We start from the raw sequence: 25,768 nt of genomic DNA, 5'->3' as shown, positions 1-25,768 counted from the left end.
GCTGCTATTCTCCCATGGAGACGATCGTAGAGATGCTGGATGTAGTCCTGTGGAACGGCTTGCCATGCCATTTCCACCTGGCGCCTCAGTTGGACCAGCGTTCGTGCTGGACGTGCAGACCGCGTGAGACGACGCTTCATCCAGTCCCAAACATGCTCAATGGGGGACAGATCTGGAGATCTCGCTGGCCAGGGTAGTTGACTTACACCTTCTAGAGCACGTTGGGTGGCACTGGATACATGCGGACGTGCATTGTCCTGTTGGAACAGCAAGTTCCCTTGCCGGTCTAGGAATGGTAGAACGATGGGTTAGATGACGGTTTGGATGTACCGTGCACTATTCAGTGTCCCCTCGACGATCACCAGTGGTGTACGGCCAGTGTAGGAGATCGCTCCCCACACCATGATGCCGGGTGTTGGCCCTGTGTGCCTCGGTCGTATGCAGTCCTGATTGTGGCGCTCACCTGCACGGCGCCAAACACGCATACGACCATCATTGGCACCAAGGCAGAAGCGACTCTCATCGCTGAAGACGACACGTCTCCATTCGTCCCTCCATTCACGCCTGTCGCGACACCACTGGAGGCGGGCTGCACGATGTTGGGGCGTGAGCGGAAGACGGCCTAACGGTGTGCGGGACCGTAGCCCAGCTTCATGGAGGTTGCGAATGGTCCTCGCCGATACCCCAGGAGCAACAGTGTCCCTAATTTGCTGGGAAGTGGCGGTGCGGTCCCCTACGGCACTGCGTAGGATCCTACGGTCTTGGCGTGCATCCGTGCGTCGCTGCGGTCCGGTCCCAGGTCGACGGGCACGTGCACCTTCCGCCGACCACTGGCGACAACATCGATGTACTGTGGAGACCTCACGCCCCACGTGTTGAGCAATTCGGCGGTACGTCCACCCGGCCTCCCGCATGCCCACTATACGCCCTCGCTCAAAGTCCGTCAACTGCACATACGGTTCACGTCCACGCTGTCGCGGCATGCTACCAGTGTTAAAGACTGCGATGGAGCTCCGTATGCCACGGCAAACTGGCTGACACTGACGGCGGCGGTGCACAAATGCTGCGCAGCTAGCGCCATTCGACGGCCAACACCGCGATTCCTGGTGTGTCCGCTGTGCCGTGCGTGTGATCATTGCTTGTACAGCCCTCTCGTAGTGTCCGGAGCAAGTATGGTGGGTCTGACACACCGGTGTCAATGTGTTCTTTTTTCCATTTCCAGGAGTGTAATTGAAGACGTAGGTTGCAAGTGCTACTCTGAGATAGATGAAGAGGTTAGCACAGGAAAGGAATTCGTGGCGGGCCGCATCAAACCAGTCAGTAGACTGATGACCAAAAAAAAAAAAAAAATCTTCTTGTGTTTTAAAAATTCTGTAGGCTGAAGAGCAGCGTACTAAGCTGCTGACAGCCCGCCCCCTTCAGGGGCAATCGAAATCCAATAAAGGCAAAAAAATAGACGTCCAGTTGCGGTATTAACGTGCAAATTTCAACCTTCGTGACCGACGAACAGCTGTCAGGACGGGTGCACGAAGCAGGCGCTTCCAGCAAAGTTCGCTGGACGGTAGTTGAAGGGGCATTTTTGGTTCATCTGGACTGTCAGTTGCTCCAAAGTTTCACGTCTATTCGCCCATACACATCTTTACAGCAGCATTTCGCACCTGTCATCTGTGGCCCATGGTTGTCTCCGCGCCAGTTTTGGATAGCGCCATTTTGACATACGTGGTGTTCTTTAACCACGGTGGCAGGTGAACAGTTTACATACTTAGCCGTTTCGGAAATGCTTCCCTCCTTGATCCGAAAGCCAATGTTGATGCCCTTTTGGACATCAAACAAATAGCTCCGTTTCCGCATTACGACACTGGCTGTACCCCCTCCCCCTCTCCCCATATCCCCCTCCCCCCTCCTTCACGCTTTCTATACCCTCCGCTGCTAGAGCTGCCACCTGTCTTATGTGAGTGGTTCTTGCACTAGTTGACGTCGAACATAGACGGTGGTCACATTAATGTGACTTGACCTCCAAGATGCTACTCCAGGCGGGTGTAAAATGAATGTGCGCAACGGAAAGTAACAAACGCTAAAATGAAGATTTGGCCCTGTCTGACTACCTCCTGATCTTAGGATCTCTTAATTCTGTAAATTACAATCTAAACATAAATGAATGATGAAGGCTACTAATCCTACTAAATGATAAACGTTGCTCCTGCTTATATATTTATTGTAGATTAAAAACAAACCCTTTATATTACAAAGTTTAAATTTACTAAGTAAAATTACTGATCAAGTGGCCAACTCTGCTCCTTATTATGACTGCGCGGTCTTATATCAATGACGTGGAATGACTGACATCATCTACGTACCAAACACTAGAAGGCACTACTTTCAAAGATGATCTACTGTGGTGTGGAACCTCAGTGGAGATAAACTAACGTGATCACAGCTGTTTAGCTTTATAGCCCTAATAAGCCGAAGCAATGTGCGATATCACCGTATGTACTGCGTCCGCTGCGTCAAAGTGATGGTTCTCGTACTCGTGTGCGACGATGGAAGAACTCCAGCCACAAATAAACTCTTTCAAACACTAGGACGGCAGAAGGCGGTCCTCTGACTAATATACTCTAATACTGTCTTCTCCTCTCTGTGTTCTACAGACGAGAAACGCGAACTCCGAACCACAAGGACGGAGTTCAGATAACGGCTCAACGTAAGTAGAGGCAGAGGAAGTGCTCGCAATTACTGAACGCTACGTACTCAACGACGACTTCCAACCCGTAAGTGAAGTCCAGAACCGTATAGGTTCGCAACAGTACAGTTCCTCACTGTGCTAACTATAAACTCTACAGAGAGCAAAAACAGCAAGTCCGTCTGTACCAACAAAAGCTGATATCGAGCGACCGTCACACACGGGTGCTCACAATGGAAGACCTCTTCTCTCCACCGCTGGCCTCTCAGCAAGGATCGGCTCCCCACCATCGTAATTCCGGAAACGAATCATATTCCCGAAACCACGAAATATTCTCCCTCTCTACAGGTTCTTCCGAACGCCGAACAACCTTATTTTAGTCTTTTGTCGTCCAGCACGGAAAGTTTGACAGGAAAAACAATGGTAAGCTTCTGAGTAAAAATCCTTGGAAATAACCCAGCCTGCGTGGTTTGCGAGTTGCCGCTTCTTCGTTCCTCTCACCTGCGTCCAAGATTTTCGTAGTTTCCGTAGTATAATCCTTGAGGTTCGGCTACAGGACCGGCCGGTCGCTACTCTATTGTGCTCCAGCGCTTAGGTGCTACGACGTCCATCTTGCTATTTTCTGTGTTTAAGCAGTACCAACACACCTGTGTGGGACTTCCACCCAGTGCTTGAGTTCCGACTGCCATTTCATATCCTCTGACGTTCCAACTTCTACGAGTATAGACAATCATTCATTACGACGTTCTTATAATAAAGACACTCCGTCACCTCTCATGCAACAAGCGTTAACAATTATTAACAAGGTGTACGTGACAATGTCAGTCTGCTATACAGGGTGAGTCACATAACGTTACCGCTGGATATATTTCGTAAACCATATCAAATACTGACGAATCGATTCCACAGACCGAACGTGAGGAGAGGGGCTAGTGTAATTGGTTAATACAAACCATACAAAAAATGCACGGAAGTATGTTTTTTAATACAAACCTACGTTTTTATTAAATGGTACCCCGTTAGTTTTGTTAGCACATCTGAACATATAAACAAATACGTAATCAGTGCCGTTTGTTGCATTGTAAAATGTTAATTACATCCGGAGATATTGTAACCTAAAGTTGACGCTTGAGTACCACTCCTCCGCTGTTCGATCGTGTGTATCGGAGAGCACCGAATTACGTAGTGATCCAAAGGGAACGGTGATGGACCTTAGGTGCAGAAGAGACTGGAACAGCACATTACGTCCACATGCTAACTCCTTTTTATTGGTCTTTTTCACTGATACACATGTACATTACCATGAGGGGTGAGGTACACACACACACGTGGTTTCCGTTTTCAATTACGGAGTGGAATAGAGTGTGTCCCGACATGTCAGGCCAATAGATGTTCAATGTGGTGGCCATCATTTGATGCACACAATTGCAATCTCTGTCGTAATGAATGTCGTACACGCCGCAGTACCTCTGGTGTAATGTCGCTGCAGCCTGCCACAATACGTTGTTTCATATTCTCTGGGGTTGTAGGCACGTCACGGTACACATTCTCCTTTAACGTACCCCACAAAGAAGTCCAGAGGTGTAAGATCAGGAGAACGGGCTGGCCAATTTATGCGCCCTCCACATCCTATGAAACGCCCGTCGAACATCCTATCAAGGGTCAGCCTAGTGTTAATTGCGGAATGTGCAGGTGCGCCATCATGCTAATACCACATACGTCGACGCGTTTCCAGTGGGACATTTTCGAGCAACGTTGGCAGGTCATTTTGTAGAAACGTGATGTATGTTGCAGTGCTCTCCGACACACACGATCGAACAGCGGAGGAATGGTACTCAAGCGTCAACTTTAGGTTACAATATCTCCGGATGTAATTAACATTTTACAATGCAACAAACGGTACTAATTACGTATTTGTTTATATGTTCAGATGTGCTAACAAAACTAACGGGGTTCCATTTTCAAAAAACGTAGGTTTGTGTTAAAAAACATACTTCCGTGCATTTTTGTATGGTTTGTATTAAACAATTACACTAGCCCCTCTCCTTACGTTCGGTCTGTGGAATCGGTTCGTCAGTATTTGATGTGGTTTACGAAATATATCCAGCGGTAACGTTAGGTGACTCACCCTGTATATAGTCATATATACCATGTGCAACCTATCACATGATACTTAATTGTGTTTGTGTGTAAGCCGCGAAATTACAGCCACCTTACAGACCATGTATTATTCACGTTACACTCTATGAAAAGAAATATCTCCCCTCCGGAAATATGCTTGTGTAGTGATGAAACCCTCTTCCTCTGTGCCTGGGTTTCTTTCACCGGGACCAGGCCTTCTCTGTTTCTCTTTTTGCTTGGTACGCCACCGCAGTACGGAGTACAGTTCAGGATAACGGCTGAGCCACAACACCGGGTCACTTCTTGTCTCGCGAGGCTCTTGTTTTTGCGTCGCGTTCCATTATGTTCGAGGAAACGCCTACTCACTGCTAGCGGTCGCAGCAAAACGTCGTGCTGCGCCATTTTGCACCGCATCTGGCTGTCCGCCAAGGGAAGCCGTTCTTGCCGGTACTGCCGTAGTGCAAGAATTCTGCAGCTGGCGGTCCTGTTGTTGCTGTTCTTGTGCGAAGACCAGTCTGATGCAGCGTTAGTCTATCCTATACAAGCCTGTCCAACTTCGTATAAGTACTGCACGTACATCCATTTGAACCTGTTCACTGTATTCGAGCCTCATTCTCCCTTTACAAATTTTATTCCACACACTTCATTTCCAAATTGATGAGTCCTTCTCCCATCCATCAGCATTTGTGGGTTGGGTTGTTTGGGGAAGAGACCAAACAGCGAGGTCATCGGCCTCATCGGATTAGAGAAGGACGGGGAAGGAATTCGGCCGTACCCTTTCAAAGGAACCATCCCGGCATTTGCCTGGAGCGATTTAGGGAAATCACGGAAAACCTAAATCAGGATGGCCGGACGCGGGATTGAACCGTCTTTCTCCTGAATGCGAGTCCAGTGTGTTACCCACTGCGCCACCTCGCTCGTCGTCAGTATGTCTCTTTTCAGTTTTGCCACAAATTTGTTTTTTTCTCCATTTAGATTCAGCCGGCCGCTGTGGCCGAGTGGTTCTTTGGAATCCTGCCTCGGGCATGGGTGTGTGTGATGTCCTTATGTTAGTTAGGTTTAAGTGGTTCTAAGTCTAGCGAACTGATGATCTCAGATCTTAAGTCTCATAGTGCTTGGAGCCATTTGAGCCTATTTCGATTCAGCTCCTTTCCAACAATTACCCGCTCCATTCATCTAACTTTCAGCATTATACTGTCCCACTTCATTTCAAAAGATTGTGTTCTCTTCTTGTCTGAATTGTTTTCCGTCCACGTTTACCTTCAATACAAGGCTACAATCCAGAAAAATACTTTCAGAAAATACTTTCAACAGTTAAACTTACATTCGGTATTAACAAACTTCTATTTTTCGGAAATTTGTTTCTTTATATTACCAGTTTTCACAGGTTCCTCTCTCTCTCTCAACTCTCGAGGAAGACGACAAAGAATGCACATTATGTAGTGCTTTTTATACTACTGCTGATTTTTAATATCTCTTACAACATTATTTTCCTCTGTGGCTATATTTTACATTTTTTCATCGCAGATATTAACATATTTCGAAATTACATTATGAGTATAGAAATATTACAATCATAAATACATCGAGAATATGCCGGCCGCGGTGGTCTAGCGGTTCTAGGCGCTCAGTTCGGAACCGCTCGACTGCTACGGTCGCAGGTTCGAATCCTGCCTCGGACATGGATGTGTGTGATGTCCTTAGGTTAGTTAGGTTTAAGTAGTTCTAAGTTCTAGGGGACTGATGACCACAGATGTTAAGTCCCATAGTGCTCAGAGCCATTTGAACCATTTGAACATCGAGAATATTATTACAGAAAATATTACAATAATAACGAACGTCCTTTATACAAAATTAAATAATATTTTTGTTAAACAATTACAGTACATACGAATTGCTTCATAGCGGCGTACATAGTACAATTAAATGTCATTTCATTTTATTAATAGTGTGTGTGCTGCCAGGGAACGTTACAACCCTCGTATATGCGTTCATTAAGAGTGCATACCTAGCTGAATGTCCTGTTTGGTCTGTAGCTCCCAAGGAGCTCGTCTTCGATCTTGATCGTGCGAACCTAAGTAGATCGCTGGAAGAACGTAAAGTACCTAGCGACTGGAAGAAAGCGCAGGTCGTTCCCATTTTCAAGAAGGGTCATAAATCAGATGCGAATAATTATAGGCCTATTTCGCTTACGTCAATCTGTTGTAGAATAATGGAACATGTTTTGTGTTCTCGTATTATGACGTTCTTAGATAATACAAATCTCCTTCGTCATAACCAACATGGATTCCGCAAACAGAGATCATGTGAAACTCAGCTCGCCCTATTTGCCCAAGAAATTCACAGTGCCGTAGACACTGGCGAGCAGATTGATGCCGTATTCCTGGACTTCAGGAAGGCATTTGATACGGTTCCGCACTTACGTTTAGTGAAAAAAATACGAGCTTACGGAATATCGGACCAGGTTTGTGATTGGATTCAGGATTTCCTAGAAGAAAGAACACAACATGTCATTCTTAACGGTTCAAAATCTGCAGATGTAGAGGTAATTTCGGGAGTACCGCAAGGAAGCGTGATAGGACCTTTATTGTTTACAATATACATAAATGACTTAGTTGACAACATCGGTAGCTCCGTGAGGCTATTTGCAGATGACACGGTTGTCTACAAGAAAGTAGCAACATCAGAAGACTCGTACGTACTCCAGGAAGATCTGCAGAGGATTAATGCATGGTGCGACAGCTGGCAGCTTTCCCTAAACGTAGATAAATGTAATATAATGCGCATACATAGGGGCAGAAATCCATTCCAGTACGATTATGCCATAGGTGGTAAATCATTGGAAGCGGTAACGACCGTAAAATACTTAGGAGTTACTATCCGGAGCGATCTGAAGTGGAATGATCACATAAAACAAATAGTGGGAAAAGCAGGCGCCAGGTTGAGATTCATAGGAAGAATTCTAAGAAAATGTGACTCATCGACGAAAGAAGTAGCTTACAAAACGCTTGTTCGTCCGATTCTTGAGTATTGCTCATCAGTATGGGACCCTTACCAGGTTGGATTAATAGAAGAGATAGACATGATCCAGCGAAAAGCAGCGCGATTCGTCATGGGGACATTTAGTCAGCGCGAGAGCGTTACGGAGATGCTGAACAAGCTCCAGTGGCGGACACTTCAAGAAAGGCGTTACGCAATACGGAGAGGTTTATTATCGAAATTACGAGAGAGCACATTCCGGGAAGAGATGGGCAACATATTACTACCGCCCACATATATCTCGCGTAATGATCACAACGAAAAGATCCGAGAAATTAGAGCAAATACGGAGACTTACAAGCAGTCGTTCTTCCCACGCACAATTCGTGAATGGAACAGGGAAGGGGGGATCAGATAGTGGTACAATAAGTACCCTCCGCCACACACCGTAAGGTGGCTCGCGGAGTATAGATGTAGATGTAGATGTAGATCGCTATGACGTGCCATTTTTCATTCTGTGTTCATGGTGCAAGGTAACGGTTTGCTTAGAACATTTCTTGAAAGTCGACGACGTCCATGTTGTGATGTGTAATAGATAAATCCTATAGAACGTCAATCCCTGCACCTCCCGGTCACTCATTTCCTATCTCCCAGCTGATGCAGATGGTGAATCAGTTGTTGTTGTTGTGGTCTTCAGTCCTGAGACTCGTTTGATGCAGCTCTCCATGCTACTCTATCCTGTGCAAGCTTCTTCATCTCCCAGTATCTACTGCAACCTACATCCTTCTGAATCTGCTTAGTGTATTCATCTCTTGGTCTCCCTCTACGATTTTTACCCTCCACACTGCCCTCCAATACTAAATTGGTGATCCCTTGGTGCCTCAGAACATGTCCTACCAGCCGATCCCTTCTTCTAGTCAAGTTGTGCCACAAACTGCTCTTCTCCCCAATCCTATTCAATACCTCCTCATTAGTTACGTGATCTACCCACCTTATCTTCAGCATTCTTCTGTAGCACCACATTTCGAAAGCTTCTATTCTCTTCTTGTCCAAACTAGTTATCGTCCATGTTTCACTTCCATACATGGCTACACTCCATACAAATACTTTCAGAAACGACTTCCTGACACTTAAATCTATACTCGATGTTAACAAATTCCTCTTCTTGAGAAACACTTTCCTTGCCATTGCCAGTCTACATTTTATATCCTCTCTACTTCGACCATCATTGGTTATTTTACTCCCTAAATAGCAAAACTCCTTTACTACTTTAAGTGTCTCATTTCCTAATCTAATTCCCTCAGCATCACCCGACTTAATTTGACTACATTCCATTATCCTCGTTTTGCTTTTGTTGATGTTCATCTTATATCCTCCTTTCAAGACACTGTCCATTCCGTTCAACTGCTCTTCCAAGTCGTTTCCTGTCTCTGACAGAATTACAATGTCATCGGCCAACCTCAAAGTTTTTACTTCTTCTCCATGTATTTTAATACCTACTCCGAATTTTTCTTTTGTTTCCTTTACTGCTTGCTCAATATACAGATTGAATAACATCGGGGAGAGGCTACAACCCTGTCTTACTCCTTTCCCAACCACTGCTTCCCTTTCATGCCCCTCGACTCTTATAATTGCCATCTGGTTTCTGTACAAACTGTAAAAAGCCTTTCGCTCCCTGTATTTTACCCCTGCCACCTTCAGAATTTGAAAGAGAATTTGAATCAGTAGCAGCTAATATTGTACCTGTCGCAATTGTGTACACAGCACCTCCAAATGAGCCTTACTGGGGACTGAATTTGCGACCTCGCACTAAAGAGGTTCCTTGTGAGACACTGTCGCCGCCAGTAGCGTTACAAGGACTGAGGGCAGAAGCGAGCAGAGGGCAGCGAGCGGGCTTGGAGGCTAGCAGTTGGCTGTGGCAGCCACAGTAGCAGCGGCTCCGCGGCCGACTCGCGCAGCTATCGATCCGCCCAGCTCACAACTACCAGCTGCCGCTACCCGCTACCCACTACCCGCTACCCCATAGCCGGTAAGACTGCGAGGCCGCGTCCCGGACACCGTGGATTAGCTTAGCGCCAGTCTGTACGCCTCTGCCCAATAAGCTCAGATGCTGTGTGTTATAGTGGAACAGGATATGAAGAGACTGCATCAGAAGGATGTGCATTTCTTGTCGCAAAGCAAAAACATTCCAAGCAATTTCGTCTGTCCCCATACTGTCCCGCACAAGCCATAGCGATTCGAGAAGGCCGGCCGGAGTGGCCGAGCGGCTCTAGGTGCTAAGGTCTGGAACAGCGCGACCGCTACGGTCACAGGTTCGAATCCTGCCTCGGGCATGGATGTGTGTGATGTCCTTAGGTCAGTTAGGTTTAAGTAGTTCTAGGTTCTAGGGGACTGATGACCTCAGAAGTTAAGTCCCATAGTGCTCAGAGCCATTTGAACCATTTTTGATTCGAGAAGCTCTCACAGTTGTTCGTTTTGCGGGGCTCCACAACCTTCTGATAGTGTCATACTTAAACAGCGTACTGTGTTCTACTGAAAACCCAAACCAGAACATTAAAATGAATGTACTGAATACTCCAAATTATACGAGAATCGTTGAAAAATAGACCAAGAGGTATGAGAATCTACATCTACATCTACATGGATAGTCTGCAAACCACATTTACGTGCCTGGCAGAGGGTTCATCGAACCACCTTCACAATTCTCTATTATTCCAATCTCGTATAGCGCGCGGAAAGAATGAACACCTATATCTTTCCGTACGAGCTCTGATTTCCCTTATTTTATCGTGGTGATCGTTCCTCCCTATGTAGGTCGGTGTCAACAAAATATTTCGTATTCAGAGGAGAAAGTTGGTGATTCGAATTTCGTGATAAGATTCCGTCGCAACGAAAAAACCTTTCTTTTAATGATTTCCCGCCCAAATCCTGTACCATTTCTGTGACAATCTCCCCCATATTTCGCGATAATACAAAACGTGCTGCCCTTCTTTGAACTTTTTTGATGTACTCCATCAGTCCTATCTGGTAAGCATCCCACAAAGCGCAGCAGTATTCTAAAAGAGGACGGACAAGCATAGTGTAGGCAGTCTACTTAGTAGGTCTGTTACATTTTCTAAGTGTCCTGCCAATAAAACGCAGTCTTTGGTTAGCCTTCCCCACAACATTTTCTGTGTGTTCCTTCCCATTTAAGTTGCTCGTAATTATAAAACCCAGGTAATTAGCTAAATTTACGGCTTTTCGATTAGACTGATTTATCGTGTAACCGAAGTTTAACGATTTCCTTTTAGCACTCATGTCGATGACATCACACTTTTCGTTATTTAGGGTCAACTGCCGATTTTCGCACCATTCAGATATCTTTTCTAAATCGTTTTGCCGGCGGAATGGCCGTGAGGTTCTAGGCGCTACAGTCTGAAGCCGAGCGACCGCTACGGTCGCAGGTTCGAATCCTGCCTCGGCCATGGCTGTGTGTGATGTCTTTAGGTTAGTTGGGTTTAATTAGTTCTAAGTTCTAGGCGACTGATGACCTCAGAAGTTAAGTCGCATAGTGCTCAGAACCATTTGAACCATTTAAATCATTTTGCAGTTTGTTTTGATCTTCTGACGACTTTATTAGTCGATAAACGACAGCGTCATCTGCAAACAACCGAAGACGGCTTCTCAGATTGTCTCCAAAACCGTTTATATAGATAAGGAACAGCAAAGGGCCTATAACACTACCTTGGGGAACGCCAGAAATCACTTCTGTTTTACTCGATGACTTTCCGTCAATTAATACGAACTGTGACCTCTCTGACAGGTAATGACAAATCCAGTCACATAACTAAGACTATATTCCATAAGAACGCAGTTTCACTACGAGCCGCTTGTGTGATACAGTGTCAAAAGCCTTCCGGAAATCCAGAAATACGGAATCGATCTGAAATCCCTTGTCAATAGCACTCAACACTTCATTTGAATAAAGAGCTAGTTGTGTTTCACAGGAACGATGTTTTCTAAACCCATGTTGACTGTGTGTCAATAGACCGTTTTCTTCGAGGTAACCTTCGGCATTGCAATAATACTGGTGGCGACATGGCCCAAAATCTTTTAGGTCTACTGTATACGTTGTTAAGATGTAATAAACAAGGTGCGTCACGTACCAGGTACTTGTGTGGTGTTCAGCGATTGGGAAGCAATTCCAGTGTAGCTGTAGGACGACTTGTTAGTGAGTTCGATTTCGTGTCGGCTGGCTGAGTATGACCAAATTGCGTTCTGATCACTGCATGTAAACTCTGGGCGAGGATGTTCTTTAAGTGGCACCTAAGACATAAGATATGAAGGTGGCATCTGTTCTTTCGGACCTGTCCGAAAGAACAGATGCCATCTTCATATCGTTTAAAGGTAACCTGCTGATGACCTCCAGTGCGGATACACGCGATTTGCCTGAACTCTTACGGGACTCGCTGGATTCTCTGGTGCGAGTAATGATTATAATGGCAGGGACACTAGGAATGTAGTGTGTGGACTATAAGTTGAGAATGTGGGTCTCACGGGGAGCGTGCGGGCGATAAATCCGTGCAGTCGCGTTATCCTCTGTGCCCTCGGTGGCTCAGATGGGTAGAGCGTCTGCCATGTAAGCAGGAGATCCCGGGTTCGAGTCCCCGTTGATGTATATCAGTGCCCATCAGCAGCTAATGGTATTGATTTCATTGTAATTTCATAAGACATAAGATGTCCGACTAATTGGTAAAGGCGTGCAATTTCTCACCTTTCAAGGTCTTCTCACAGATAGCATCTAACGCGGTATATTTCACGTTCCAAGAAAGTTATTTGTTATGGCGACTATTCGAGTACCTGCTGATAATTACGGGCAGGAATATGGCGGATAGAATCGTCTTCGGCATTATCAGTTAAGTGAAATACTTCGGCAAGATATCGCGACGAGATCTCAGTCTCCGGCATTAATGTGTGTGGTGACATGTTCGAGTATGTCACTGCGTCACGCCCGGGTTCCCGGGTTCGATTCCCGGCGGGGTCAGGGATTTTCTCTGCCTCGTGATGACTGGGTGTTGTGTGCTGTCCTTAGGTTAGTTAGGTTTAAGTAATTCTAAGTTCTAGGGGACTGATGACCATAGATGTTAAGTCCCATAGTGCTCAGAGCCATTTGTCACTGCGTCAACAACCCTTTAGTCACAGAATCTTCGTTTGCTGCTATGTTTGGAGCTGGTTTTCACGTAAACGATTTAAAAAGTGCCGATGGGTTGCATACTCCGTTGTCCAAAAAGCTCGGAGGCAGGATTAATTAAAAAGTACAGAAAAAATCGCCGTTGTAATACTTCAGTTTTTCTACATCATGCTGCTTCACTTGAATGCAACGAACAGAACGTTCAAACAAATAGGTGAAACTATAATAAAAGTCCGTCTTTGGAATGTTATTCAGCTCGCGCGTCACGTTGTCTTGAATGTTGCATATGTCGTCAAACTGTTGTCTCTTCATGTGAATTTATGTAATTTGTTATAGTGTGGTTGCTAGCACACACTTTTCTCTTCGTCAAAACATTGTGGTCAACGTGTTGAACGCTTGCTTTTGACTTAACACCGCCCGTTCAAAATTGTGTGGCCTAATGCACATCTGGTTTTTTAATTTTTTTTATTACAGTTATTATCTCAAGCTGCTACCGTAGTTTCTGCGCTGACGCAGTTTATACGTCAGAAATAAAATCAGTCCAGGAATTTTTTCGACGGACGGTCTGTATTCATACCGCCAGTCACAGGACTGGCCAGTGTCATGAAATTAATTTTAAAATACGCTCTAAGACAAAGAAAACGACGCATCACAAACGAATTACTCAAATGGGAACGATATCGGTAGATGTGATGTACGTGTGCAGACAAACAAATGACTAGAATTTGAGAAATATTTGATGATCTATTCAATAGAACGAGCTTCACAAATTGAACAAGTCAGTAACGTGTTGGTCCACCTCTGGCCCTTATGCAAGCAGTTATTCAACTTGATATAGACTGACAGAACTGTTGGGTGCCCTTCTGAGGGCTCATTTCGAAGAGGTACTCATCCCTGAATACAACTTAATCCAGTCAATGAAATTCCCGGCCGAAGATGAGTTTGGAGACGCCCCAGAGAGTGGTGGGGTACCAATTTGATTGTCGCCCGCATACGGCCCGACAACAAGGATGATGGTCCGGAGCACCATTTGTTTTTGTAGCAGAACCGCTTTGGTTGTTATCCGCGGTATCCTTATAGAACAGCGGTAGCCTTTGTCGACGATGTTCAACATCCCCTTTTGTCGCCCTTCACGGCAAGCCTGTTCTTAAATTTCAGCATGCCGCCCGTACATGGCGAGAGTTTCTACTGCTTGTCTTTATGCTCACCAAACCTTACCTTGGCTAGCAACGTCGCCGGACCTCTCCAAAATTGAGAACTTTGAAGAATTATGGCAGGATCCTCCAGCCAGCTCGGCATGTTGACAGTCTAACACACCAATTGGATAGAATCTGGCACGAATTCCCCCGAGGAGGACACAATATCTCTATCAATCAATGCCAAGAGAAAAAACTGCTTCCGTAAGGGCAGGATGTGGACCAAATCGTTATTGACTTGCTCAATTTGTGAAGGTCTTTCTCTTGAATAAATCATATGACTTTTCTGAAATAGTTATCGTTTCTAGAATGATTTTTTTTTCTTTCGGGAGTGCTCGTTCTGCAACGTTCGCAGGAGAGCTTCTGTAAAGTTTGAAAGGTACGAGACGATGTACTGGCAGAAGTAAAGCTCTGAGGACGGGGCTTTAGTCGTGCTTGGGTAGCTCAGTTGGTAGAGCGCTTACCCGCGAAAGGCAAAGGTCCCGAGTTCGAGTCTCGGTCCGGCACACACTTTTAATCTGCCAGGAAGTTTCAGTAATCGTTTGTTTGTCTGTACACGAACATCACATTGTACCGATTTCCATCCTGTTCGGATAGGGGGGGGGGGGGGGGAATCGTTTTTCTCTCTTTTTTCCCGTTCTTCTTAGAGTGTATAAAATGAACATCAACAAAATCAAAACGAGGATAATGGAATGTAGTCGAATTAAATCGGGTGATGCTGCGGGAATTAGATTAGGACATGAGACGTTTAAAGTAGTAGATGGGTTTTGCTATTTGGGGAGCAAAATAACTGATGATGGTCAAAGTAGAGAGGATATAAAATGTAGACTGGCAACGGCAAGGAAAGTGTTTCTGAAGAAGAGAAATTTGTTAACATCGAGTATAGATGTAAGTGTCAGGAAATCGTTTTTGAAAGTATTTGTATGGAGTGTAGCCATGTATGGAAGTGAAACGTGAACGATAAATAGTTTGGACAAGAAAAGAATAGAAGCTTTCGAAATGTGGAGCTACAGAAGAATGCTGAAGATTAGATGGGTAGATCACATTACTAATGAGGAGGTATTGAACAGAATTGGGGAGAGGAGGAGTTTGTGGCACACCTTGACTAGAAGAAGGGATCGGTTGGGAGGACATATTCTGAGGCATCAAGGGATCACAAATTTAGTATTGGAGGGCAGCATGGAGGGTAAAAATCGTAGAGGGACACGAAGAGATGAATACACTAAACAGATTCAGAAGGATGTAGGTTGCTGTAGGTACTGGGAGATGAAGGAGCTTGCACAGGATAGATTAGCATGGAGAGCTGCATCAAACCAGTCTGAACTGAAGACCACAGCCGCTAATTTATTCTTCGCGAGCTGCATCAAACCAGTCTCTGAACTGAAGACCACAGCCGCTAATATATTCTTCGCAGTTTTTCTTTTTTTGAGAACGATGTTGTTGTTGCGGTCTTTAGTACTCTATCCTGTGCAAGCTTCTTCATCTCCCAGTACCTACTGCTACCTACATCCTTCTAATCTGCTTAGTGTATTCATCTCTTGGTCTCCCTCTACGATTTTTACCCTCCACGCTGCCCTCAAATACTGAATTGGTGATCCCTTGATGCCTCAGAATATGTCCTACCAAACGACACCTTCCTCTAGTCAAGATGCGCCACAAATTTCTCTTCTCCCCAATTCTATTCAGTAGCTCCTCATTAGTTATGCGATAAAGAAAATGGTGTGCTTGCAGAGAGAAGACGAGATTGAGGCGTCGACTGCCGCGAGCGGTGGTAGAGGGCGGCTGCTACTGTGCGAGAGGAGAGGGGCCAAGTTTGCGCGCGCCTGCAGGCTGTACTGACGCTCGGTCCCTTGTGTTCTGCTGTGCAGGAGTGCCCGCGGCGTCCCGTGGCAGCAGCAACTACTACGGCAAACCCATCGGCCCCCTGACCGAGTACGCACACGGCATCCGAGGCACCGCGTACGCCGTCGACGAGTCCACGATCTTCATCAAGGGCTTCTCCTACGACGGCACCGGCCCAGGTGAGTCTCCACTCCAGCGTCCCTTGTAAGCTACTCATTCTCATCTAACCACGAAAAGTTAACACTTGTCTGTACATCATTTTCCAAAACTTTTGATAACGTGATGCGCTCTAGAAAAGTATCCCACCTCGTAATAATATCTTCAGCAAATCACAGTTTGGGTTTCAGAAGAGTTAGTCTACTAAGATTGCCATTTACATGTTCCCTCAGCCGCGTGGGATTAGCCGAGAGGTCAAGGGGGCTGCAGTCATGCACTGTGCGGCTGGTCCCGGCGGAGGTTCGAGTCCTTCCTCGGGCATGGGTGTGTGTGTTTGTCCTTAGGATAATTTAGATTAAGTAGTGTGTAAGCTTAGGGACTGATGACCTTAGCAGTTAAGTCCCAAAAGATTTCACACACTTTTTTTTTTGTTCCCTCATTAGATTTTACGAACATTAAATATTAAATCAGCTCAGGTTACTATTTTATCTTTCTACGCCATTTAATTGTGTGAGATACAGTGTTCTCCTAGGTAAACTGAAGTTTTATACGATTGATGGCATAGCCAACCAATGTACAATGTCATATCTAACGAAAAAAAAAACGCAGACAGCTGTACTAGCTCATTAAAAAAATATAGTCCGTCTACGTGATTCTGACTGGAGAGAAATCACGCATGGGGTTTACCAAGGCTCAGTCTTAGGCCCTCTATCGTTTCTCATATATGTAAATGATCTTCCGTCTAATGTCCAACAAGCAGAATTAGTGTTTTTTGCAGATGACACTAGTATCGTAAGCAGTCCAAGAATACATACAGAAACAGAACAAATGGTAAACAAAGTTCTTAAAAGTCTCACAAACTGGGCTTCTGCGAATGGTCTCTTTTTTTTTCAATTTTTAAAAAACACAGCGTCTTTAACTCTGCACATGTAGGGGTACTATACTAATGATAAGTATATCTCATGGTGAGCCAATAATACACTACTGGCCATCAAAATTGCTACACCAACAAGAAATGCAGAAGATAAAAATGGTTCATATACCTCTGAGCACTATGGGACTTAACATCTTAGGTCATCAGCCCCTAGAACTTAGAACTACCTAAACCTAACTAACATCACACACATCCATGGCCGACTCAGGACTCGAATCTGCGACTGTAGCAGACCCGCGGTTCCAGACTGCAGCGCCTAGAACCGCATGGCCACCGCGGCCGCCGCAGAAGATAAACGGGTATTCATTGGACAAATATATTATACTAGAACTGACATGTGATTACATTTTCACGCAGTTTTGTTGCATAGGTCCTGAGAAATCAGTACCCAGAACAACCACCTCCGGCCGTAATAACGGCCTTGATACGACTGGACATTGACTCAAACAGAGGTTGCATGGCGTGCACAGGTACAGCTGCCCATGCAGCTTCAACACGATACCACAGTTCATCAAGAGCAGTGACAGGCGTATTGTGACGAGCCAGTTGCTCGGCCACCATTGACCAGACGTTTTCAATTGGTGAGAGATCTGGAGAATGTCCTGACCAGGGCAGCAGTCGAACATTTTATGTACCCGTACAGGACCTGCAACATGCGGTCGTGCATTAACCTGCTAAAATGAAGGCTTTCGCAGGGATCGAATGAAGGGTAGAGCCACGGGTCGTGACACGTCTAAAATGTAACGTCCACTGTTCAAAGTGCCGTCAACATGAGCAAGAGGTGACCGAGTCGTGTAACCAATGACACCCCATGCCACCATCTCGGGTGATACGCCAGTATGGCTATGACGAATACACGCTTCCAATGTGCGTTCTCCGCGATGTCGCCAAACACGGATGCGACCATCATGATGCTGTAAACAGAACTTGGATTCATCCGAAAAAATGACGTTTTGCACATTCGTGCACCCAGGTTCGTCGTTGAGTACACCATCGCAGGCGCTCCTGTCTGTGATGCAGCGTCAAGGGTAACCGCAGCCACGGTCTCCGAGCTAATAGTCCATGCTGCTGCAAACTTCGTCGAACTGCTCGTGCAGATGGTTGTTGTCTTGCAAACGTCCCCATCTGTTGACTCAGGGATCGACACGTGGCTGCACGATCCGTTACAGCTATGCGGATAAGATGTCTGTCATCTCGACTGCTAGTGATACGAGGCCGTTGGGATCCAGCACGCCGTTCCGTATTACCCTCCTGAACCCACCGATTCCATATTCTGCTAACAGTCATTGGATGTCGACCAACGCGAGCAGCAATGTCGCGATACGATAAACCGCAATCGCGATAGGCTACAATCCGACCTTTATCAAAGTCGGAAACGTGATGGTACGCATTTCTCCTCCTCACACGAGGCATCGCAACAGCCTTTCACCAGGCAACGCCGGTCAACTGCTGTTTGTGTATGAGAAATTGGTTGGAAACTTTGTGTTGTAGGTTTCGCCACCGGCGCCAACCTTGTGTGAATGCTCTGAAAAGCTAACCATTTGCATATCACAGCATCTTCTTCCTGTCGGTTAAATTTCTCGTTTTTAGCCCGTTATCTTCGTGGTGCAGCAATTGTAATGGCGAGTAGTGTAAATAGGCTGGAAACTTCAAAATTATTGGGTGTTCATATCGATGAAAATTTAAACTGGAAAAAGCACACTTTGAAACTCCTAAAATACCTTAGTTCAACCAGATTTATACTTAGAATCATTGCAAATCTTTGGGAGAGACAAATCACTAAGCATATTTTGTTTCAGTAATGTCATGTTTAATAATAATCTGGGGTTACTTCTCTTTAAGTAAGAAGGTCTTCGTTGATCAAAAACATGCTGTAAGAATGATATGTAGTGCTCACCCACCATCTTCTTGTGGACATCTTTTTAAGGAGTTGGACATTCTAACTCCTGCTTAACAGTATATCTATTTCTTCATGAAGTTTGTTATAATAATCCAATAAAGTCCAAAGTGAAAAATAATGTACAAAATTACAATTCATTATTCCACATTACGATTATCTTTAACACAAAAAGGGGTGCACAATGCTGCAACAAAAATTTTTGATCACTTACCCAGTGATATAAAATGTCTGACAGCAAAGTAAAATTTGAAAACAAACTGAGAAAGTTTCTCTTTGACAACTCCTACTTCGTAGAAGAAATTCTGATGTTGTAACCTATAAAAGGTGTTGGGCAGGAATTACTACCTCGCATCATTTTTCCCTTCATATAAAGGGAATGTTCAGTACATAACCATTTGTAAACTTAGTTTTCAATAGGAATTTATAATTAATCGTTCCACATCAGTGCGAAATGATCCATGGAACATGACACTAACTAGCTAATTGAATGAGAACATGCAACACAACTATTTTTTAATATTGTCTAATCAATTGATTCATTGTAGCTGGTTGTGAACCATGAATGTAACTCCATCTTCTGGTGGAGTATGAAACTACAGCTGTTCAATGTTCAATAAAAACAATACCAATCGCCATTATATAGGTTTATTTCTTGGCAACCAGTTTCGACGTTACACTACGTCATCTTCAAGACAAAACTGTGGAGGATATAGCACATAAATAATTACATAATGAAATACAGAGCATCAAGTGTTGCATATTAATTTACGTAATGAGAATTATACGGTGAATGTTAGAGCAATAAATCATATTAAAATAGAGAGCATATTGCTTAAAAGCTGCAAGTGTTACATGTAAATTTACTTAATTAAAATAACTTAGTCTTAATAAAACTCCATAATACACCATAATATATACTATCAGATTTAATTAGTTGTTCATACATATTGTAAAATCTTCAGTATTGTCATAGATGTATTAATAAAACAGAAGTGTTATAGTAACGTAACCATCAGTCCAGCATATTTATTGTCTTCAAAACGTATGACTATATGTGGCAGATAGTTGTCAAAAGGTAAAAGACAGGTCAGAGGAACCGACAAATCATCTGTAAAACAGTACCATGATCATATGTCAGGTGAAGTAAAAAAGGGTGGGGGAGGGTTCGCTATAAGGATTGGGACTATTTATAGTAAGTATATACAAAGGACTAACCAATGAAATGCATTGCAACTATTGAACCACTACAGTTGTATGCTATGGTTGTAGATACTATTCTACATTCCTGTGTTTCCTCCATGTGGAATATTATCCTTCTCCCCCTCTTTCTGTCAATATCCCCATCTCTTTTTTCTCCAATTCCTCTTCCCTCTTTTCCTTTTCCAACTACACATTGCCCCTCTCCATCTCCCACCTTCCTCCTGCACCTCCTTCCAGCTCTCTCTGACCATGTCCTCTTCCTCCCTCTCTCCTCTTTCCCCTCACTCTGTCCATCTCCTCCTCTCCCACTCACTGTCCATCTTCTCCTCCCACCCCTTTCTGTCCAGCTTCTTTCCTCCCCCATCTCTCTAACCATCTTGTCCTCCACTCTCACTGTCAGGGGATCTCCTCCTCCCCCTCTTTCTTTTTCACCTGGCCACTACCCCTCTCCGTGTTCCACCTGTCTCCTATCTCTCCCCCACCTCACTCTCCTTCTGTCCAGTTCCTCCTCCCCACCCTCTCTATCGCACCGGCCGTGGTGGCCGTGCGGTTCTAGGCACTTCAGTATGGAACCGCGTGACTGCTACAGTCGCAGGTTCGAATCCTGCCTCGGGCATGGATGTGTGTGATGTCCTTAGGTTAGTTAGGTTTAAGTAGTTCTAAGTTCTAGGGGACTGATGACCTCAGATGTTGAGTCCCATAGTGCTCAGAGCCATTTGAACCATTTTGAACCCTCTCTATCCTAATCTCACCTTTTCTTTCTGTCTCCTCCTACCCCTTTTTCTGTCTATCTCGGACTCTCTTCTCTCACTATGTACTCCTCTCCTCTCTCTATCTACTCCTCTCCTCTCTCTCTCTGCTGAGGCATGTCCTTCTGCACATATATGACCTGGGATTCAATCTGATACTTTCTGAAACATGCTTGTTGTGCATGTGAGCCTAGATGTTAGGGGTTACCAACCCTTTTCATCCGCACCCCCCCCCCCTCTTATACCCCTGCAGTAGTTCATCCCAGGTAATAAGTAGTATGTCTACCAAATTTGATTGAAATGAATTCAGTAGTTTAGGAGGAGATGTGGAACATACACAAACATACATATATCCGTTTTTGTGCATGCACATGACTTGATTTAAATTTGTTGTTATGTTAGGGACACTCTTCACTAACAGTATCGATTATTTCTATTGTGGCTACAATGGCTTTCAGTCTGAAGACTACTTGACACACATATACAAAGAAATTTATCCTTTGCAAGTCTATTGATCTCTACGTAATTACTATGACCAACATCTATTTGAGCCTGCTAAGTGTAATCAAGCCATGGGGTCACTCCAGAATTTTCATCCCCCATACTTCCTTCCATAACGAAATTAGTCATTCCTTAAAGCCTCAGGAAATTTCTCATTAACCTACACCTTCTTTTTGTCAAGTTCTGCAATGAAAGTCTTTTGTTCACTTCTGTTTAGTGCAAATACAGCAGTTATTCGATCTACCCACCTTCTCTTCAGCGTTCTCCTGAAGTACCACATTTCCAGGACGCCCATTTTCTTCTTGTCTGTACTGGTTCAAAAAATGGCTCTGAGCACTACGGGACTTAACATCTGAGGTCATCAGTCCCCTAGAACTTAGAACTACTTAAACCTAACTAACCTAAGGACATCACAGACATCCATGCCCGAGGCAGGATTCGAACCTGCGACCGTAGCAGTCGCGCGCTTCCGGACTACAGCGCCTAGAGCCGCATGGCCACCGCGGCCGGCCTTGTCTGTACTGCCATGTTTAACACTTTCAGTGCTCTGTCAAATTCTTCTCGCAATATACTAACATACTGGATATAGATATGTATATACTATGAAATTAAACATTCACTCACATAGTCGTTCTTCGTAATGGAAATTAAAGGATCCAGTTCATGTCTTCCAGGGAACTCTTCAACTCTGATCGTGCTATAGTGATTTAAAAAGTTCACCAAAGATCTTGAGGTATTCAAAACTTAACACTGGAAGACATACAGTTAAATCGGAATGCGGCCGTTGCTGAACTGAAAGCGGTCTTATTTCACATATCGCTCAAAATCAAAGCAAGAAACTTCTGCATACATAGATACATATTTTCGGTGTGAAGCGATCTTGGGGTCTTCTCCCACTCCCGTCTGCACAAAACCATAAGGGAAAGCTTGTAATTGTCCATTGTGTGATGTACGTATTATCCTCTAATCCGTGTTGAGCTACTGTTTTTAATCAGATGCGGCTCAGATACGATTCATGACCCGCCCTATTAATTTCAATTCCGATTCCGCCAGCACTTCTCTGATGTTTATCAAACTTCATATAAGATCTCCTGCACGCCTCGCTGGACTAGTACCTCTTAGCACTGAGTTAGTCACAGGCTGACTCTTTTTTATAGAATACATTCGAAGGTAAGTTTCGCCACATATTTTGATCTACCAGGTAGTTTCGCAAACGCACACTCTCTGCTGCAAGACGACAAATCAATTCTTGAAACAACCCCAAGGCTAGTGCTAAGTCATATTTCCGCGGTTCTTCTTTCATCCATTGAACTATTAGTCCCGTCAACGAAGGATAATTGAGGGGAATAAATAGTGTAGCCCCAATTTTTATACAGTGATAGGACGGAGAGTCATGAACAACATACTAAAAATCCTGATCGGTGAGGTGTGGGCATTGGGGTGGGGAATTAAAAGGACACTTCTTTATGTTTTCTTGAATATCTCGAAAATTACGTCTTCTGGCGAGAATGATTACCAGTTAAAAATTGAACTACATTAAATTTTCTTTGAAAAGGGTTCTATTCATTTTTAACTAGGGGTAACAGTTTCCCCTTTTCAGAGGATATAAAATTGATGCGTTTTTAAAAATAGTCTTTCAATGGTATAAAATTAAGGTTTACTCTTAAATGAAGTAGGTTAAGAACAAATATTAAAGAATATAATGATCAAGAAGTAAGAAAATTCTACAAGAGAGTTCAGGAACTGAAGAAAGTCTTCCAACCACTTACGGTATTCTGCAGAGATAAAGAAGGAAATTTTAAAAGAGAAGAAGAACAGCTTCTAGACCAATGGGCCGAATATTTCTGTGAGCTGTTGAATGTCACTACAGAAACAGAAGTTCTGGAAGCAAATGAAACAGAGGGTCACCAGCCATGGCAGAATATTAGTCAGGATGAAAGACCTGTACCTATACCAACAATACAGAAAGTTAGGAAAGCAATTAAAAGCCTAAGGAATAATAAGGCTCCAGGTAATGATAACATTTCAGCAAAGATGATCAAGGGTGGAGGTGAACATCTAACAAGATTGGTACATCAGCTGATAGTGGAAATATGGGAAAAGGAAGAGATGCCAGACCAGTCGAATATGGCCATCACATGCTACCAGTGTGGTTGTCGACGGGGCAGACCAACAACAAACCAGATCTTCATTATAAGGCAAATAATGGGAAAGTGTTATGAATATAATGTGGATGTACACCAAATTTTTTAGAGTTTACACAGGCCTATGATAGTGTTAAAAATAAAAAGCTATATGACACCTTAATGGAGATGGAATTCCCAAGTAAACTTATCAGATTGGTACAAATGACCCTCACCAGCACAAAATGCCAGGTAAAACTAGAAGGAAAACTTTCTAAAGAATTTGAGGTCAACCAAGGTTAAGACAGGGTGATGTATTACCCACCCTACTCTTCAACATAGCGTTGGAGAGAGTGATGCGTAGGGTGCAGATTGATAACCGAGTTGAACTCTGATTCACCGTATGCACCAAAATCTAGATTACGCCAGTGATGTGTGTCTGCTGTCTAGAGGTTTGAAAGAAATGGAACAGAGATTTTTCTGACTGGAAAAGGGGGCGGAACAGTTGGGACTTAGTGTAAACAATACAAAAACATAGTATCTCTTTGCCTCCAGGAAAAATGCTGTTTTTAAAGAAAATTATATTAAGTTGCACAGAGGCAATTATGAGAGATATGAGAAGTTGCAATACCTGGGAGTGCTGGTTACGTAGGATAGTAGAATAAGAGAAGAAATAAAATCAAGGATTGCTGCAGGAAATAGAGCTTACTGGTCCCTGATCAAGATCCTACAGTCACGTAGCCTGAGCAGAAAATCGAAGGTGACTGTCTATCGAACAGCCATAAGACCGGTGGTAATGTATGGCTCAGAAACATGGACAATGACTGTAGCGGAAGAAGAGCTCTTGAGAAGATGGGGGGAGGACAATATTAAGAAAGACTTTTGGAGCCGTGTATGAGGCGGGGCAATCGAGGATAAGGAGAAACAAGGAATTTGAAGAACTGTATAGAAATCCTGACTTGGTGACTAAAATTAAGTCTAACAGATTCAGATGGCTGGGTCTTGTAGAGCGAATGTCGGAGGATCGAGCTGTCAAAAAGGTTTACACAGGAAATCCAGGTGGCAAAAGGAGCAAAGGGAGACCCCGGAAACGGTGGCTGGAGGATGTGAAAAATGATTTGAGAAAGATTGGAGTCAGGAGATGGAGGAAACGAGCAGAAAATCGTCAGGATTGGGCTGTGATCATCAGTAAGACCAAGGCCCTACATGGACTGTAGCGCCAAGGAGTAAGTAAGTATATTACGCCTAACAGCAGTAGAGCCGTATTAATGTATAAACTGCGTTCTGGGGAGTGTAACAGGGGGAAAGGGGAAGAAACGTATTTCACATAAACGCTGACTTAACACCTGTAAATAAGCACTCGTTTAATAAACAGAAAATAACTCCACTGTATAAACACCAACTCAGTGAAGTTATTTTGATCTACTCATGAAAAGAAATGCATAGGAAATTCTGGGGAGGCAGAATCTGTCTGGAAAACGAAGAGCGAGCGGCGCTCGTGGTGGGGGAAACTGCCTTTCCCGGAAGAACACTACAGCCGCCGTACCGGGTGACTAAGTATCAGTTTCCCTCTAGCAGTGTAGAACAGTGTGCAGAGTTGAAGCAGATTCTCACCCTATGCACTTCTTCCGTTAGTGTTATTAGTAACTCGTGCCTGTAGTCGATGAGTGTTAATGCACTTTCCAGAAAACAAACTCCACCTGGCACGTGTGCACACAGCATCGCCAGTGATTCATAAGGCGCGCTGCCGAGGATTGGTATAACTTTGAGAAGCACACTGTACTTGCTTGCTGTGACGTTTTGGAGTACAAAGGGTGGGGAATCACCAGCTCTCTCTTCAATTTGCAGACCTATGAAGGAGGGAAGTGCATGACCACAACCTGGTGACCTATCTTCCCTCACGCTTCTACACTTAACCCTCTCCCCCTTTCATCCTGTTATACTCTCAGAACACAATTCATCCCTTAATGCGACTCTACTGCAGTTAGACGTGGTATTCAAATTTAACATTCCCTTTTAACCCATTTCAGTTAACAGCAAACGTTATTTTTATACCATTAAAACAGTATTTTTAATAATGTGCCATATTTCCATCTCCTGGAACGCAGGAGCTATTAGCCCTAGCTAAGAAAAATGAATAGGGGCCTTTTTATAGGAAACTGAATGTTTTACTGGGAAACAGTTTCGCTAGGGGCCGCGATTTTCAAGATATTCAAG

At 44.2% G+C, this 25,768-nt stretch overlaps 1 protein-coding gene across 1 annotated transcript in view; it reads left to right on the top strand.

The window, feature by feature from the left end:
- Nucleotides 1–25,768, top strand: part of LOC126177085 (protein Skeletor, isoforms B/C) — a 744,541-nt gene that overhangs the window by 465,199 nt on the left and 253,574 nt on the right. Inside the window, exon 2 of the mRNA XM_049924333.1 lies at nt 16,015–16,167. Coding sequence (XP_049780290.1) covers nt 16,015–16,167 — 153 coding nt within the window. The remainder of the gene's footprint in view (nt 1–16,014; nt 16,168–25,768) is intronic.

Source organism: Schistocerca cancellata, chromosome 3 (assembly GCF_023864275.1).
Source record: "Schistocerca cancellata isolate TAMUIC-IGC-003103 chromosome 3, iqSchCanc2.1, whole genome shotgun sequence".
NCBI classification, from domain to species: Eukaryota; Metazoa; Arthropoda; class Insecta; order Orthoptera; family Acrididae; genus Schistocerca; species Schistocerca cancellata.
The sequence above is the reverse complement of the archived record's forward strand: the minus strand, read 5'-3'. Positions and strand labels throughout refer to the sequence as shown.